Source organism: Mesoplodon mirus (assembly GCF_964341445.2).
Source record: "Mesoplodon mirus genome assembly, chromosome: 2".
Taxonomy (NCBI): domain Eukaryota; kingdom Metazoa; phylum Chordata; class Mammalia; order Artiodactyla; family Ziphiidae; genus Mesoplodon; species Mesoplodon mirus.
Genome location: NC_138977.1, coordinates 84,080,932 through 84,100,757, shown reverse-complemented (window position 1 = coordinate 84,100,757; position 19,826 = coordinate 84,080,932). Strand labels below are relative to the sequence as shown.

At 39.8% G+C, this 19,826-nt stretch overlaps 1 protein-coding gene across 4 annotated transcripts in view; it reads left to right on the top strand.

Moving 5' to 3' along the window:
* ATP8A1 (ATPase phospholipid transporting 8A1) overlaps positions 1-19,826 on the top strand; it is a 242,792-nt gene that overhangs the window by 198,724 nt on the left and 24,242 nt on the right. For all 4 annotated transcript variants that reach the window (XM_082611029.1, XM_082611027.1, XM_082611028.1 and 1 more), the window contains 4 exons: positions 2,349-2,427; positions 7,752-7,813; positions 10,010-10,066; positions 11,224-11,331. In XM_082611029.1, the coding sequence (XP_082467155.1) occupies positions 2,349-2,427; positions 7,752-7,813; positions 10,010-10,066; positions 11,224-11,331 (306 nt within the window). The remainder of the gene's footprint in view (positions 1-2,348; positions 2,428-7,751; positions 7,814-10,009; positions 10,067-11,223; positions 11,332-19,826) is intronic.

Here is a 19,826-nt window from a genome sequence, read left to right as displayed (position 1 = left end):
TAATTTTGATGTCCAGTTTGTATTAAATTCCACTGCCTTGCTGTAATGTTTTTCATTACCTATGGTGAGTATTTTCAAGTGACGGAAAGCCATATCAGGGCAGATACAATGGACCATGAGCTCTTGTTTCCTTAAAAATGTAATCTGAGAGCTAGGAAGGTTCCAGGCCTACTGGCATGCTAACAGTAATCCTCACCGACCCAGGCAGTTACATCAACCTCAGTCACACTTCCCCATTTCCCATAGCTCAGGCTCCACGGTGCTCTCTCGAGAGTTAACTTCCCAGCCACTACCTTGGCCATGGTACTGTTGCTTATAAACATAAACTGATCCTCACAGGATTACCCAAAACCAACCCTAGAGGGACTTCCCTGGTGGCACAGTGGTTAAGAATCCACCTGCCAATGCAGGGAACACGGGTTCAAGCCCTGGTCTGGGAAGATCCCACATGCCACGGAGCAACTAAGCCCTGTGCACCACAACTACTGAGCCTGCGCTCTAGAGCCTGTGAGCCACATCTACTGAGTCCACGTGCTGCAACTGCTGAAGCCCGGGTGCCTAGATCCCGTGCTCTGCAACAAGAGAAGCCACCGCAATGAGAAGCCCGCGCACTACAATGAAGAGTAGCCGCTGCTCACCACAACTAGAGAAAGCCCGTGTGCAGCAATTAAGACCCACTGCAGCCATAAATAAATAAATAAATAAATAAATTTAGTAGGAAAAAAAACTCTGCTAGAAAGTCACATCCTTTCATGCCGTTTGCATATGGTGACTTGGAAACAGCTTTGTGGCCAGTGAAAAAGTGTAACAGGTCATATATAGTTTTAATGTGTGAGCATCCTTCCTTGTACTTTTTGCTATTCTTTTGTTGTATACAAAGTATTTCACTGTCTGCAAAGCCCAGGCATTTAGAAAAGTCACCAGATCAACCCAAATAGATTCTACAACTCCAGTGTCCATTTAAATATTTATAGATACACAAGATGCCAACAATTTTTATAGGGTTTATGGTTTTTTCTAATGATTTCAATGAAAATTATTTGAATAAATCCCATATGAACATTTTAAAATTCAGGGACACATGGTTACAAAATGCATATGTGTATACACAGCAATTGCTGCGGGTCCCCAATGTAGAAGCATTGTTGCCCTGAATGATGATGATTACGTTTGTTATGGTAAAAAGGGTCGGAGGTTCTGAGGTCATGACAGGGGTTAAAGGATTAACATGTGACAATAAGTATCAGTCAGGAAAATGGAAAAGTAGAACTAATTTTTCTTGCACCCACCTGTGCTTTCTGTCAAATAAAAACTTGCAGTAATGACATAGTGAGGAGAAGAGACAAAGGTTAATGAGTAACACAAGTTCAAATGTGTAATGTATTGGAGCGTAAATTGGATCATACAGCCCGGTGTGGCTGGGTGAACTAACAAAGGAGGTTGAGATCACAGTGGAAAATTTTGGGAGGCAGGCAACTTAATTTCTGTTGTTTGAACAGCTTAAAACTGTTAATACATGCCAATTTTATTTAGCATAAGTTTTGTTTGCAAGAAGCAATTTTGAACGACAAAACTGCAACCATTCAAAGGGCCATAAGCGTTCTAAACAGTTTTTCTATAACTTAATCTTTCACATCCATGTTACAAAGAAAAGATCAGTGATACTTGCTTTCTTGTTCTTAAAATACAATAGATGAGAAAGCAATAACAGTTAAACGATGTTATAATTGTATGAAGTTTGATGTTGACAGGTGTTTAAAAATTATGAAAGTCTTTTATTACTTAGGTCCTAGTGAAAATGCTTTGCTTTAAGGAATTTTACAATTTAAGTGTTATACTTGCTATATTTAGTGTGTGTGTGTGCATGTGTGTGTGTGTGTGTGTGTGTGTGTAGGGAGAGAGAGAATGCACTATATCCTTACCATTAAAAAGTTTACACTTTTATGGCACATGGAAAAGAGAAAGTAGGGATTTCACTAAATTACAATCTTTTCAAAAGTCTATTCTTCTGGAATTATGAAAATAATCCCACTTAAAGAATTTCAAGGTCTGCAGTTATTTGAAATTTTATTTTCTTTTTCAGGCAGAAATTTAAACTTTTAATACTTGGTTTTTAAGAAGTAGAAAAAATTTCAGTGAAGCTGAAAAAACATTTCGAGAAACATAAAAATAAATAAATGACCCATGAAGGTCTAAGAGGCAGAAAGTATCTGTCAGTTCTATTAATTCACAGTGGTGGCCCGAGAGAAACACGTTTTGTGAATCTAGCTCACAGATAAAAAGAAAGGTCAGAGTTCACAGAGCTAGTTTATCACAAATGGTTCTCATGGATTTTTGTTTTCCCTCAGGTTTTCTGGGTTCATTGTTTAAATGGCCTCTTCCACTCAGTTATTCTGTTTTGGTTTCCACTAAAAGCCCTTCAGTATGGTAAGTAGAAAGGATATGCATGCTAAGAGATGACTTTTTACTTGTTTAGAAAAATAATTCATTGTCAATATACATTAAAAATTATAGCAGTGTTTCGTGTTATGGTATTTTTCCTTAACCTAAAATACATGCATTTAAACGTTGTACACACTTTAAAGATTTTTACTTTTCCTTTGGGAGCAAAGTGATTTAATATATGCAAAGCCTTTCTTCTCTACTTCTCATGTTTTCCAATCTTGCAGAGAGTTAAATTTTAGGGCTCTTTTTTTTCCTCTGTTGATGTACAGTTTGAAGACAATAGTGCTAATATTTTATGTGATCTATTTATTATACCTGTGAGGCTTGTATCAACTCTTTATACTGAACCTAATCAGACATGCTAGTACTTTCAAGTACTTGAGCCGGAGCTTTAAATGAGATTTTTAATATGTTTTTAAGTTCATCTTGGAGTGTAAACTTTTCTCTGCTTGCTTTGAGGGGGTGATGTTATTCTGTCAGTTTTGAGAGATAGGCTTATGGTGAATTTCCTCTACACATAAAAATGATTAAGTAGCCACTTTAGAAAAGAGGTCCCTGGGATGCTTAAGCTGGTGCTACTGTGTCCGGAGCAGAACTTGCCCTGAGATCCTGAGGAAGATGGCTGACCATTCAGCTCTCAAACTACAGTACTTCAAACATGACACCTACACCCAAGGATCTGTGCGTCCTTTAGAGGTACTGGCCGTCCTCTCAGCCTGTGAGTTAACGCTGGCCCATGAAATGCAGTGCCAGATGTCCTATCCCACCTACAGAGGGATCCTTGTAAAACGTAAATCAGACCAGGTGCCTCCCTCCGCAAAACCCCACAGGCTCTATCACATTTAGAAAGAAATCCACAGCCCCAGCCTTGGCTAACCACACCCAACTCTCCTTCTTCCCCAGCCAGCTCTCCCCCTCCCCGTGCTCTAGCCCGCAGGCCGTTGTGCTCTTCCTCATCTTCACCAGATGTTCCAGCTGCTCTCTCCCTCCCGCCCTGGGGTCTGTGCTCGGAGAGGCCCTCCCGGATCGCCCTGCCTCAGAGACCCACCAACCCCACCCCTGCTGCCCCCCTCTCCCCATCCTCCTGTATCCTCTTCATGGTGCTTGCCTATCTGGTGTGATATATTTGCTTTTTTTTTTTTTTTTTTAACTATCATTCTCCTCTATTAGAATCAAAGCTCCAGAAGGGCAGGGAACTGTCCATTTAGTTCACTGTTGTTTTCGTAGTGCCTACAACAGTGCCAGGCTCACCGTCGGCACCCGGTCCATTGAGGAGAAGTTCATGAGAGCATGAGTGGGAGGGTGTGAGTGTCACAGAGAAGGCAATACTTTCATGTCCTAGTCGGAGATTTTCATCTCATTCCTTTATTAACTACTCTGACAGTCCAACCGTGAATACTTCTCATTTTCTAGGCCATAGAAATAAGTGTAGTAAGAAAATCTAATTAAATAGAAAATATTGACCCAGTGGGCCAGGAGAATCACACTGGCACTTTTTTTTAGATAAAATTTACATACTATAAAATTCACCCTTTTAAATTGTACAATCCAGTGGTTTCTAGTATATTCACAGAATTGTGCCAGTGTCCCCACTTTCTGATGCCAGAACATTTTCATCATCCCATTCCCATGAGCAGTCACTCCTCATTTCCCCTCCCCCTCCCCCAGCCCCTGGCAACCACTGATTTTTGTCTCTGTGGTTTGCCTATTCTGGACATTGCATATAAATGGAATCATAATATGTGACCTTAGTTCATCATTGTTGCAGCATGAATCAGTACTTCATTCCTTTTTATGGGTGAATAATATTTCATTGTATGTATAGACCACATTTTGTTTATCCATTCATCAGTTGATGGACAATTGGATTGCTTTCACTTAGGGGAGCTATAGGGTATTGAAATCTAGGGTACGATACAGGACTTTAGACAAGTTCTCCAGGTAGTTTATTTTCATAACACAAAATCAATGTAGGTATGAAAAACTAGGAATGTCCATCTATGAAACTGCTATTTCAGTGTTCTAAATCAGAAAAAAAAGAAACTTAATATCAAAAGTAGCTCAAACCAAGCAGCATCCAAATCACCTTACCAATCCAAAACACTTTAGCAATGACAGGGTTTGAAAGGAATTCCTAAGTAATTCCAGCCCCAGAAGAGCAGATCCCAAGTCTCCCTCTGCATTTGTCTGGGGAACTGCCAAAGCCAGCCAGCCTCAGCAGAACCAGTTGACAAGGGGTGCTGTCTGAGGAACCCAAATCCAGCCAAGTCCAGAGAACATGTGCTTTCTCTTCTTAAGAGATAATAACATATAGCATAAATTGTGTTTTAACATTCTGCTTTTTTTTGTCTTGTTTTTATTTTTACATAAGGAGTTTTTGTTTTCTTTAGCGTTTGAGAGGGTGGGGTACAGAAAAAATAGAAATAACTATGTAATGTATGGCTAAATATTCATTCATTCACTTGCTTCAGCGTTTCTCAAAATATGGTCACCTGAGAATACTCAAGACCTTTTCAGGTCCATGAATGAGGTCAAAATTTAATAGTTTCAAACTTTTTATATTATCAAGACATTATTTGTCTTTTTCATTGCTGATGCAAGAGGAATAGTGTGTAAAATTGCTGGTACCTTGACACAAACAGGGGTACAATTGTATTGTAGTCATTCTTCACTGCCATGCACCCATGTTAAAAAAACAACCCCGAAAAGCTATTTCACTTAAGAATGCCCTTGAAGAAGCTGTAAACCTAATACTTTTATTAAATCCTGAAACTCGAAACACATGTTATGAATATTCTGTGTGACAAAATGGGAAGTATGCGTAAAGCACTTCGGCTGCGTACCAACATGCAGCAGCTTTATCAAGGTGGAGTGTCTTGGGGCTTGTTTGAGTTGTGAGCTGAGCCAGCTACTTCCATGAGGTTACAGAATCGTGCATAAGTAAAAGATCCATTCAAAATGCAAAATGGACCAATGGATTTTTTTTAAGGTTAGGTGTATTTTTTTTTGTAACATGGTTTATACCATTATGTAAGTTTTGTGTGTACAACAGTATATCTCTACTTCACTATGCACGACAGCATGCTTCCCACCAAAACAGTTTCAGATTCTACACTGCTACTAACCTTTAGGAAACTATCTCCGCCACTGTAAGAAACTTCTTGAGTTTTAAAGTAGTATCAAGGAATACCACAGTTATTAGAAAAAATTACTAAAATACTTGTCTCCTTTATAACTCCATCTCTCTGTGAATTTGGATTTCCCTCATATATGTCAACCAAAACAATATGAGAATCCAGCTCTTTTAACCCAGACATTAAAGAGATTGTAAAAATGTAAAACAGTGCCAATTTTCTCACTAATTTTTTTGTTTGGGAGAATAGTTATGTTTCATAAAATCTGTTTTTATGTTACATATATAGGGTATATTACTGTTAGGTAAATCAATACAAATTTTTTAAATTTCTGTCTTAATTTCTAATTTAGTAAATATTGGTAGATATAAACCACATAAACAAAAGCTTTGAGGGATTCTTAAAATTTTTTAAGAGTGTAAAGGGGTCCAGAGACCGGAAAGTTTTAGCACGAATAATTTACCTAAATCATCCAAATACCAAACCTGATAAACGCAACAACAGGCTTTTAACTTTTTTCCTCGGTTCGATTTTGAAATGAATCTCCAGCTTTTGACAAACCAGTGATGACTAGAAGGTTGAGTTGGACCCAACTATGATTATTTTTGATAACTTGCTTATATTGATTAAGGGACCTAACCAGTGTGCCACATAGCAGAAGCATGGAAGTCCAGAAGTAATCACAAGATGCTTTCAGTTATTTTGTAGATTTGAGTTTGCTTATTTGGTTCTATGAAAGTTCACAGATTAATTTCAGACATTTATGTCTGTCCACAACATACCCACAAGACATGTAAGCATGCCAGATCCTGTGTCCTTCATCATGGGATACTCCATAGAGAAAGGTAGTCTCCTAGGTTTCTGGGCTGCCCCTTAAGCAGCGCTTCATGGCTACTTTTATCTGAAAACCTTAGAGGGGAGGCAGGGTCACACTGTGGAGCATGGCTGGGTGCTTTATATATTCAACTTATTGTAATCTCAAAACTCTTCCAAAGTAGGGAGTTTCACTCAATCTTTTAAGTGAAGAAACTGAATTCAATGGAGATTGATTACAAATAAACCAAGACGATACAAGTTGTAACAGAACCTCTCCTGGTCTGTATGTCCAAAGCTCACCTGGCTCTCCTTGTTTCTTCATACCAGCACCATGCTCCGTGTCTCCTCTCAGTTTACTCTAACATATTTTGTACTTCCATATTAGGCTTTGAATAAATATTGTCAAATATGTGCATAAGTAAAATGTACTGTATGACACATACCACGGGTTTTAAGTTTTTCTATGGTACCAATGATTAAATTATTGTTATTTTTTAATTTTTTATTTGATTTTTGGGGGGTTCTTTTTTTTTAACATCTTTATTGGAGTATAATTGCTTTACAATGGTGTGTTAGTTTCTGCTTTATAACAAAGTGCATCAGTTATACATATACATATGTCCCCATATCTCTTCCCTCTTGCGTCTCCCTCCCTCCCACCCTCCCTATCCCACCCCTCTAGGTGGTCACAAAGCACCAAGCTGATCTCCCTGTGCTATGCGGCTGCTTCCCACTAGCTATCTATTTTGGTATCTATGTTTAGTTTAGTGATTTTAGTTTGTCAGTACCACTCCCTTCATCTAAAGCCATGTTTGTTAGTCATTGCTAGAAAAACAAAATACCTTTAGATGTACCCCTGAATTCAGCCAGATCCTCAAAGAGCCATGTGCCTGGAATTATATTGGTGCTCCCCAGCCCTCTGTAAGTTGCTTTTTTGGTCCAATGCCACCAACTTTGAGAGATAGTAAGAAGGCTCCCTAAAGCCTTCATCTATACTGTTAACAAAGTTCTTTATTAAGGGTTCAGAATGCCTTCTGTCTTACTTCCCATAGCATTAAGCTCCACTTGAACGATTTTTTTTTTTTAATCTCACGAACCCTGAGAATTGGTTAACAAGTCCAGTTTCCTTCTTCATGTTGACTGTTGGAAATTTGATTTTCACTTGTTACCCATGTTAAGCAACTTTATGAGACTTCATACAGTGTTCTGTTAAATTAGCCTTGTTTCTGGCTCCATTGTATGGCTCTTGGTTCCCCTTCTTTTGTTCAGCACTCCTAAATTGACTTGTCTTTGAAAGGATTCTGAAAGGACCTCAATTATTTTCAGTTCTAGCAAGTCTCTCTTCTTTTCATGCAGGTACTGTATTTGGAAATGGGAAGACCTCTGATTACCTGCTGTTGGGAAACTTCGTTTACACTGTGAGTGTGGAACATTTGCCTCATTTGCATATAAAATTGAATTTTCATATGAGCTCATTTTCAAATTTAAATGTGCGCATTTCTGGATTTACACTTCCTCTTAAAAATGAAATGAGATGTTTCGACTAGTAAGAGATTATTTTATATTAAGGTATAAAAATGTCATTTAGGTTCACTGACTTTATAGGCCTTTGGTTGCTCTTATTTTCAATATTCCTTCTTTACACTTATTGCCTCACTTTCCCTTTTTCTCTTCCTTGTCCCTTCTTCCTCAGTTTTATTTTACTGCCCTTGTTCATATTTTTTTTGCTTTCCTAAATTTATGGTAAATAGTACCATTCTACTTGGGTGTCTAACCAATAATTATTCTAGAACTTAATGAAAATAAAGTTGGGAGAGAAATCTCCACTCTTTTGAGACGTTTAACCCACGCAAGGCATGGATCTCGCTGTGTTAAGTCACTATGTCAAACACTTACGGAGGATGCACAGTTGAGTGTGAGCTGCACCCTGCCATTAAAGAACCAAAACAGGTTTTAAAACCATTTTTCCCTCTAAGGTCAAAAGCTCCACTTGGATGCAAATGCTCAAGGTCACACAGTTAGTCTCTAATAAAAGTTTACTCCAACCTTGAACTCTGAATTCTCCAGCCAGTGTCCTTTCCTCTCCATGGCCCCCAAGTGGGGGCAGTGTGCTGTCCTAAATACTAAGTGGCCATTGGTACGGCTGACTCAGTTGGTGGAAAAACTATAATACAATGTTTAAATAACTGAATAATAGGAAGTTAAGACCATTAAGTAACAGAGGGATTAAGGTTTTGGCAAATCGAGGCTCTCCTTTCCATTGACCTCAATGAAGTAGTTAAAAAAAGTAAAAAAAGGGAAAACACATTTCAGGGGCTAGTGGTTTGTTCTCGTACAACACGAGTGCAAAACAGAAATAATACTTGATGGACTAAGTTTAGAAATAAAGTAGGTGTCATAGATATCTCTGAGGGACTTTAAAGTATCCAAGGCTTAAGAGAGAGTGTTTCTTTAACTTTGTGTCAAAAATCTCTCTTGTTTTAGAATTTTTTATATAGCTTAAATTAAACACTTAAATTTTAACAAGAGTTTTATTTCTACAGATATTTATCCTAAATTGCTATTAGATAATCCGCTGAGAAAGCTCAAATGCTTCACTTTGTCCTGACTTTATGACACCACTGGAAAGCATCTAATACTGTGTACAAACCCTTACAGTGCCCGAAAGTAGGACTGCGCCCTTGAAGCTCTCACCACTGATCACCAGTGCTAGGCAAGCGTCACACTTCCATCCCGGCAAACTACTGAAAGTGCCCCAAATTCCTTTGGCTACTAACAGTATTTAATATTTTTGATTATAAATAGATAATAATAGATAATGCTGCAGTGCTAAGCACTGTTCTTGGTGTTTTACCTACAGAGTAGGTAAGCTTTATCAATCCCAGTTTACAGATGAAGGAGCTGAGACACAGAGAAGTCAAGCAATTTGCCTTGTGCCTTATCAGAACAGTTAATAAATGATGGAGTCTTGAGCACAAATAGTCTGACTCCAGGACAATATAGTCTGACTCCATTTAGCCATTATGCTATCCTATGGAAAACACAGGGCAGTTCATTAAACCCGGGTCCCCCTACTTTAGAATTAGTAGCATGGGCACCAGTGACAATGGGTGTGTACAGCATGGAGATGTAACAGGCTCTTACATTCTACTCTGCAGGGTTTCAGGTAAGTAAAGTTACAGAGTAAGTGTTCAGATTTCTAAATATCCAGTTATATTACTTTTACAATTTATCTTTAAAATTTAGAAAATGGAGGCTTTAAGTACTACAGTTGATAAAAAATAAAATTAAAGCAGGATTGGAAACCCAAGATTACTATAGATGATTCTCCATCACTATTCATGAATTGTACACGAAGTAGCCAGGCCCATGCTCAGAAGCTCATGGCTGGACCGTCAGCCAGTGAGGGTGAGGGGAGGGCAGGGAAGGGAGTCGGGAATGTGATGCTGTAAATGGCAGTTCCAGCCGGTCGTGATCGTGATGTTCAGTCACCCAGCTAACTCACTTGTTTCTTTGCTTGTTGGACGTACAAGTCAAGCTGTGAATAATCTACCAGTCCAATCTGATGAACTATCATATTTATGAAATAAAATAACATCTCCCTTCTGCTTTAGTTTGTGGTGATAACTGTGTGTTTGAAAGCTGGATTGGAGACATCATATTGGACCTGGGTAAGAGAATCTTTAGTCACAACCAAGGAATATCACATTTACTTATGTGTCATCACTAATTTTTGTTGTTGTTTTTCGTTCTAACTGCATGTGTCCCTTTACCCTAGTTCCACAGGTTGTTCATTATAGTGGGGGGGGGGGGCAGTCAGGAATGGACTGGGGGGAGCTGGAGACTCTAGTGTGGAAACACTGAGTAAAACTTAAATAAGTCTATTTACCACAAGACTTCTCAATAGCCCTTAATATATTGTTGTACATTGTAAATATCCCTGGAAGGGAGGAAGCCTTCAAACTTATTGACTAGGAATCTTTTCTTAGTAGAGTGTGTCTCAAGACTGGCAGAAAACTCATTGGAAAATGATTCTGAATGCCAAAAATATCAGAGAAAGATTTGTCCTCAGACATTTGTAGATATCCAGTCCGAATAAAACAAGTTCCATTTTAGATATGTTAATACTGAAGTACATTCACATCCAGGTAGAGAGACCCAATAAATATAAAGAAAGTGAGATGCTCAAGGGAAAGACGGGCACAAGAAATTTGGATTTGACAGTCATCAACACAGAGATTAATATTCACACAAGTGTCTTAGCATCTTTCAGTGAGAGCATATGGAGCAAAAACTAAGGAGGCTTAAAGATGGTAGTGGATAAAAAAGGTAAGAGTGAAAGGTGAGACCCTCCAAAGTGGGTAGAGGAGGAACGGTTCTATATGCCAGTACCACCAGCATTATAACCGGTGTGGAAGAGATGAGTGTTTAATGAAAGATCCAATTAAAACATGCAATTATTTAGTTAATAATTGCCATAGGTAGGGCTTCCCTGGTGGCGCAGTGGTTGAGAGTCCGCCTGCCGATGCAGGGGACACGGGTTCGTGCCCCGGTCTGGGAAGATCCCACATGCCGCGGAGCGGCTGGGTCCGTGCGCCATGGCCGCTGAGCCTGCGCATCCGGAGCCTGTGCTCCGCAACGGGAGAGGCCACAGCAGTGAGAAGCCCGCGTACCGCAAAAAAAATAAAAAATAAAAAAATAATTGCCATAGGTAATATCTTATGGATGTAGTAAAAAAAATTAATAAGGAAATTTGTGAAAGCTTCATCAGTGTGGGAGTCCTCCATCTACCTGAAAGTCCTTTAACTCAGATTCTCTTCCTTCACAGTTCAGCCACATAGCGATCTGGGGCAGCATCGCACTCTGGGTGGTGTTTTTTGGAATCTACTCATCTCTGTGGCCTGCTGTCCCCATGGCCCCTGATATGTCAGGAGAGGTAATGTATCCTAATCACTCATGATCTAACAAACCCTAAAAATTGGTATTCATTAATGAGCCATAATTACTTGGCTTGGGTTTATATTAAAATAGTATTTGTCAATTTTAAAAGCTATTTTTAAACTCCACAGCTGTGAGTATAAAAATTGAGAGAATATTTTAAACTTGGACGTTTTACTTAAATCTGACTTACCCTTTCGTAAGCATAGCTGGGTTAATAAAATGTGGTTGTCAGGAGCTTGAATCATGTTAAGAATATCCATATAGGGCTTCCCTGGTGGCGCAGTGGTTGAGAGTCCGCCTGCCAATGCAGGGGACATGGGTTCGTGCCCCGGTCCGGGAAGATCCCACATGCCGCGGAGCGGCTGGGCCTGTGAGCCACAGCTGCTGAGCCTGCGCGTCCAGAGCCTGTGCTCCGCAACGGGAGAGGCCACAACAGTGAGAGGCCTGCGTACCACGAAAAAAAAAAAAAAAAAAGACTATCCATATAGAGGATGCCATTTTAAAATTAGACCATCAAACCATCAATCCACACATACTTTTTGAACAAGAGATTTGGGGAAATGGTGAGCTTATGTCTTGGGACAGTCTGTCTTTTTTTTGTTGTTATCTCTATTCTAAAGAAAAGGCTACTGTCACTAGATTAAATGCACTTTTAGAGTTGTCTTAATGACATCAGTTCGGTTTTCATTTTGAAAGAGTTAGGATATCTGACATTTCAGCCTTATCATGGTCCAGTTTCAATTCCGTCTGTCACTTTCTTGTTACACTGGTAGGAACTGAGTTATTAGGTGTTTGTGGGGGAGTGTCACAAGATCTCCTTTCTCGTGCAGAAGAGATTCCAGCAGTAGGAGGGTGTATGATTTCAGTTGCAGGAAACTTGACATAAAATGTATAAAAGAAAATGTGGAAAACATTTCAGGATTTCCTGTGACCTCACAGTAACTTGCAAATCAAGGTAATGTGAGCTCCGTTACAGTACATTGTTTTCCTGCAGTCACAGGAAACCTTTCCAGGGGTTTCCATTATTTGTTTCCCTAAGTACTGCCTGAGTACCTTTCACTTTTGACAGTCTGGTTTATAGATCATGTTCATGAAATTTTATCTGACAGCATCCTGCTTTTTATAAATTAGCAGAATGCAGGCACATTAAAAAAACAATTTTGTGGTTAAATTTATTAGAGAGAAGCATTACATACTATTACAGCAAAACCAGACATATCAAGGAGCATGTACTTCCTTCCACCCAAAGGGAAGGCTTCTTCTAAAACATGTACTGTGAACTTGAGAAAATTTACAGCATGTATTTTGAGGAGAAAAGAGAGAAAGCTGTGAAGGCATCTCTTCCTTCCCTTGGTTTGAGTCCTTTTTTCCTGAAGAAATAAAATCAAAGACTGTGTATGTCTGCTGATGCCACTTTGGAAATTCCAATTCTATTCTTTGTTTTTATTTGATGTGCGCTGTCCGATTCGACCTGCTTTTCCCCCAAGGTCAATTCTAACTTAGTATCTTTTTCATTAGACCTCATTTTACCTCATGTCCGAATATTTTATTTTCAAAATTAGTGACACAAAAGATTTTGAAATCGAGATAGTTTGAGCAGCTGTAGCCAATCGCTTTGAAGACAAGAACAGTTTTTGACCACCTACTTCTAGGACAAGTGTGAAGTTTGACTGGCTTTTAGCCAACCAAATATAATTCTACCCTTGCCTGTAGAATTCCTGGTATTACCCAAACACAAAACTTAATATCATCTCTTGAGATTTGCGGTGATGCTGTGTTTAATTCAAAGTGAAATGGATGTCAGTACCCCATCACATTTCTGTTCACTTCGTATACAGTGCGAAGTGCTAACAGGGCTTCTTTTTCTTGTTCTTTTATTGCTACTGATACTTTGAATATAATGTTTAAATAGCTGGTGCTCCATCGAAAATAGGAAGAATGGATTAATTCAGCTGTAGGCTTGGCTAGCTTGTCCAAAATGTAAATCTGTTTAATGTATTTAAAGAAGAGAATAATAATTTAAATTTATTTAGTACTTACTGTTTGCAAAGCATCTTGGTATGCATGTGTGTGTAAATGAGCCTCATGACAACTGCAAAAAAAGAAGATAACAAGAACGCCACTCACATTCCCAAGGAGTGATAGTCTACGTTTACTGTTTCCTAGGCACTAGGGTTTTAGGACCCAAAAATGTTGTGGCAGTACTTAATTTTTGAACATTTTTATTGTGCATAGTCACTAGTTCTATTACAATCCAGTTAATTTCAGAAAGAAGTAACTACCCTTAGATTTACATTTTTTAATCTTAAAATTCTATGTTTCAGTCAAGAATATAGCCAAATACATATATGTGAAACATTCATTTATATGCCAATAGCTATATCTGTATGTGTGTGTATATATATGTATATATATAACTGGCCAACCATCCTGAATAAAGCTTACCTGTTCATCTGTTAATTTTCATAGCAATATACTATTATAATATATTTTACATATATATTATCATAATTACATGTAGTAATATAGTGTTGTAAATAACACCAGGATAAGTACAAATATTAGCATTCCCGGACCTGACATGTTTTACGTAATCCGTTTAATGAAACACAGCACAAGGCATCCCCCAGAACATAACGCTATTCCAAAGCATTCCTGGTGTGGTGAAGGCAACTTTCTGTCACCACGACCAGGGTCATGAGTGTCTAATCCAAGGACCATACCCCTAGGACTTCAGTTTTTTCCTGTATTGGTTTGGCAGCAGTTCCTTCCAAAACTAAATAATTAAATATGTCCGTATGTTTGGGTTGTCTAAAGGTGTAATAAGGGCGCCCAGCTTAGTACAACATTAATAGAGATGGGTAGGCAAGACCGAAAATAGCAGCCCCATTCCCCCCATCCTGGTTCAGGTGATATTTTGGAGGATGAGGTACTGTGTGGTTTTAAAAGGCATTCACACAATAGAGAAGTTCTTCAAAAAGAAACCAAGATCTGGGAAAAATAACACCAAAAATACCTAAGGTATATTGAACACTTTAAGTACTTGATGTGCATTCATTCAATCGATTTAACAATTATTTGTTGAGATTCTTCTGTGGGTCAGGCACTGTGGATTCATTAGTGAATAAATAAACAAAAATCCATGACCTTCTCAACTTTTCTACTGAAAGGAGACAGGCAAATAAAATAATTAAGTGAAATATATAGACCAATGTAAGCACTGTAGAGAACACAGCAGGCAAGAGAAACCGAGAACCATGATTTCCATTGTTTCCCATAGCGCCTTGTGGCTTTTACTCACGGTCAAATAAAGAGCCATTGGAGGGGCTTGAGAGAGGGGTGTCATGATCTGACATGTTTTCACAGCAGGACTATGACTGCTGTGTTATGAACCACTTAGGACATTATTGCAGTAACCCAGGCCAGAGGTAATGGTGGCTTGGGCCAGGAGGGCGGCAGTGGTGAAAGTGGTCAGAGTCTGAATCTAGTTTGAAGGTAGCATTAATAGGATTTGCTGACAGATTGGACGTGAGGAGTGAGAGGAAAAGAAGTCAAGGTGGATGCCATCGTGTTGGCCGTGACCTTCAGGACGTGCTTGTCCTCAGCTCACTGTATCCTCCCAGCAAACTTGTTACCATACCTGCTTTACAGGTGAGAAAACAGAGGCATAGAGAAGTTAAGTACCTCATCTGATACCCCACTGGTACTAAGTGACAGAGGTACGCTTTGACTTAGCTGTATGGTCCCGGGGTCAGCTACCTTATACACTGCCCAGTGCTGCTTCTCTGATCATAGTTATTCAAAGGATTCTGCGGTGTATAATCTGGAAATCAGAAGTCTGAAGGGACTGCCCCTCGTTGCAGGTATTTCAAGGATTTGTGTGGACGAGGGAATCTCTGTTTTCTTTTTCCTGACAGCACTGGTTCCCCCACGTCTCTTCCCCCTTTGGACATGTCGGTGGTCCTGGTCTTCCTCCCTCCATCCTCTACACCCTGGCCGCTGTGCCAGAATGCTCACCCTCCTCCTCACGTGTCCACTGCCCCTTCGTGTCTTTACTGGTGGCTCTGACAATTATGGCCTCAGGCTCCTAGTGCCCCATAAAGGTTAAGTAAAGGATCGTGAAGTAAGTTTGTTTTCCTTGCTTGTTGTTGTTGGGGTTTTTTTTTAACATCTTTATTGGAGTATAATTGCTTTACAATGGTGTGTTAGTTTCTGCTATACAACAAAGTGAATCAGTTATACATATACATATATCCCCATATCTCTTCCCGCTTGCATCTCCCTCCCTCCCACCCTCCCTATCCCACCCCTCTAGGTGGTCACAAAGCACCGAGCTGATCTCCCTGTGCTATGCGGCTGCTTCCCACTAGCTATCTACCTTACCTTTGGTACTGTATATATGTCCATGCCACTCTCTCGCTTTGTCACAGCTTACCCTTCCCCCTCCCCACGTCCTCAAGTCCATTCTCTACGTCTGCGTCTTGTTTTGCACAAACACATGAGAAATGATAGAGTAGAGGTGACACAGAGGCAGAGTTCAGCTCAGATAAGAACATCTTGCTAACATCCAGAGATTTCCCCAACGTGGCACTTTCCAGCAGCAGAACAGAATGCTGGCCTCATGTAACCAGCCCCAGTATCGGGCAGTAGTGCTACTCAGCAGTGCCTTGTTCATCTGCACCTGCGAAGTTGCTTCCAACTCCTAGGATTCAGATTTTCTGTGGACTTCTCTTCACTGTGTTCTCTCCAGAGGAGTATCTTAAATGTTGAAGGGCACAGACTGTTCTGCTCTAGTTAATGTTAACTGGAACTCAGGGTGCAAATTATACACAAGTTAGGCAACTTACAGGTATGGATCTCATGCTTCTATATTCAGCTTGGGCGCATATTCATACATAGATCAGGATTTTACAGTCATTTCCAATTTATGTCCTTGATTTGTCTTTGTAGCCCCCATCTGAAGACAGAGCCATTTCTCTCAATATGTTGAAAGAAAATCCTTGCTCACCACGAGGGGGAGGGAAGGGAACCAATATTTATTGTGCACCAGGCATCCTTTGTTTCATTTAAATCCATATCACAAACCTTTGTGATAAGCAGAGCAATAACAGGTGACCCAGAGAATTCATCCCAGGTTTTCTTCTCAAATCCCATTGGTTGCTCTCACATCTTGAGTAACTAAATACCTTCTCTTCAGGGCCCATTCCTATTCCTTTCTCTCAGATGGGAATGTTTCTTTTCTTCTTGCAGGCATTTTCCTTGCATTCCATTGATTTCCCTGATTTATCTGCTATTTCCCAGGATACCCAGGGCCATGATCAATTTCCCTCAGTTAGCCAGATATAAAAGCATTCCCATCTCTTTTTAAAAGTGCCAAGATTTTTAATTCTCTCTTCTTAACACCCACCTAACTCCCTCAACACACTTATAGAAATTCTGCCTCACTTTGTATCCTGGCCTCTCATATCCTCTTAATAGCAATATCAGCATATGTAATACCCAGCTCATTTTTTTTTTTAAATGTGTGTGTGTGTATATATATATATATGGAAACCCGGAAGGCACAAGCGGAGTGGCTGGCCATAAGATCCCGGCTTAAACGGGAGTACCTGCTTCAGTACAATGACTCCAGCTGTCATGGGGTCATTGAAGATCCTGCCTTGACTTGTTGGAGATCTATGACTATGCAAGGTCAGCAAATATCTATCCCAATTTCAGACCTACTCCCAAGAGCTCTTCACTTTTAGGAACTCTGTTTGGAATTGGGCCTCTCCTCTTCTGGTATTATGTTTTCAAAACCGACAGAGATAGGAAAGAAAAACTTATCCGGGAAGGAAAATTGGATCGAACAATTAACATCTCATATTAAATCTGGCAATGATGACTATATATATACATATATATATGAAATTGAAAACCACATCATCAGAGACTGTACAGTTGCCACTCAAATGATAGCAGGGCCTCATTTACTGAGGGTCAGTCACTGTCGTAAGTACTTTTCACGTCTTCAGTCATTTAACACTGAGCATTTAACACAACACTGTGAGATAGTTCCTATTACGCATTTCACTGACACAGAGTGTTTAAATAATTTTCCCAAGGTCACACAGCTTGTAAGTATCTGAGCTGCTGTTGGAACCCAGCCAGTCTTTTCCCTTAACCACCATACCCACTGTTCTCTGTTGCTTTTACATTTCTTCTCTCACCTTTTCATTCCTCTGCATTTTTCTCCCAGCCTTATCAACTTCTAAGGTATAAATTCCTTTTAGTGTCAGTGCCCCAATCTAAGTACTTACTTCCATCTGGTTGGTAAACTAAGCCATCCGTTATCTGCATGTCATATTTCCATCTTCAGCTGTGCTCAGCTGCCTGTATCACTGACCAGGCATCGTTTCTTTCCCCCTTCCTTCAGCACATTCTGCATGCCTGAAGTTACCAGAAATCCATCCCCCAGATATCTGAGCATTTAGGGCAGACTGCAGTCTCTCCAGACACAGCCAGGGAAGGCTGTTCTCAGTTGGTGGGCAGGGTGTTGCCATTTGGGAAACATTCCTTCCCATAGTTTTGTTCCCACTACAGTAATGCTACATCTCTGCCCCTAATAATGATTCAAATGATAATGATTAACAAGTATCCCAGTACCACAAATGACTGAACTATTAAACAATTAAAAAGAATTATGACATCAGGGTAGGGGGAGAGTGGATTCTATAAAGGTGGAAAATGCGACAATAAGAAATTATTTAGGAAAGGAAAATAAAAAGAAAACAGCGTGACAAGCTTGACGGCAACTTTAAATTTGTCTCTGTCTTCCTTTCCTCTCACAAATATGGTTGTGATTTAAGAGGAGGCCTTTTTTTTTTCCCTTCAGACCTGACTTGTATTTTTTCACACCAGTACCACAATTTATGGGGCAAGGTAGGCCCTGGGGAGAAGTGCTATGTTATATAAACATATGCTGGCCTGCTTTTTCGACTTGTCTAGATGATGTTACTGGGTATTTTTTGAATTTCCAGAAGAAAATATTTTAGGCACTATGATTAGTATACCAGATTACAAAGTAAAAAGCACGCTACATTAAGGATCATTCCATATCACGATTTATACCAGAAGCTTAGTATCGGCAGAACTTTTCAATGTATCGCGGCATTGCAGACACACACTGTAAAGTCTTCCCAAGCGCATCTGGTTCTGCTCTCCCTGGCCTGGGGGATCTATAAAACTACTGAAGGAAATTGAAGTTAGGGAACGAGCATGTGTTTTACAGAATTTCAGATCTCTTGATTGAGGTTAGTAAAGTCTCTCTGAAAAACAATAAAAATCTTTGTTGAACCCTTTAGTGTCACCCCTGTAGGAAAGGTATTAATAAACCACATTAGTGATACGATTTTCCTAAGTTGTGCTGTTGCCCATTTTACCAGCATAATGAATTACTTTGCATATGAGGAATTTCCTGGTTTAAAATAGTCCTTATTCATCTCTCAGCTTTTAATTACCTAGATAGCATGTAATAATTTATTGGTCACAAGACCAGGCCTTGCGGATAGGGTGGAGCAGTGTTATGATATGAAGGAGTTTCATGCAAGATTACTGGGTTTAGCCCAGTAGCCTGGAGGGAACAAGAACCCTAAACTCTGTCAGATGCTCTTCAATGAGCCAACAGTTGGGATCCCATCCAGTAAAACATGCCATTGGTCAGGGCCCTGATGGTGAATGAGACAGGCACACCATCACGGGTCTTAAAGAAGCTGGCTGCGTAGCCACTTCCAAGCCCATTTTGTAGAGAGAAGCCTTGTAGAAACACTGAGAAGCAAAGAGAGACATGGATGTGACAAATGTAATGGCAAATCAGGACATTGGCACACATTTTAAAGTTAAAGCTCTCTGTAGAGTCACTGTGAGAGCTGGCATTGCTTTTTGTAGACACAGCACCCTTTCCTACAATACAGAGCAAATATATATTGAGTCTGTAGTGTATGTGTGTTACAGGCTCTTTGTTAGGCAGTGGAGGATGCAGAGGGTGAACAGAATTGGTCATTTCCCTTAAGGATCTCATTTTTTTATTGATGAGCTGTTGACGTCATAAATATGAGGGATGATGTGGTGCACCCCATGTGCCATGACAGTGAGCAAGGCATGGAAAGCTGAGCAAAGCTGCTCTTAGTACGGCAGAACTTTGGCTGTTCTCTAGAGTCAGTGCATTCTCGCGTTCATTCATTGCGTAATTATTTATCGAGTGCTTAATCGGTTCTAGGCACTGTGTCAAGGTAATGGGTTAATTAGACAAGATACCCATTAGCGTTCAGGTTGAGAGAAGCAAGGAGAGGGAGAAACAGTCACTAAGTCTGTTAACAAATGACTAAATGTTGAACGACTAAAGATAATTTCACAAAGTGATAGGAAGAAAACAGGATGATATAGTAAGGGACAGGACTGTAATGGCTGCTCCAGGAAGGTGTTTTTGGAGAACAGATGATTAAGCGGAAA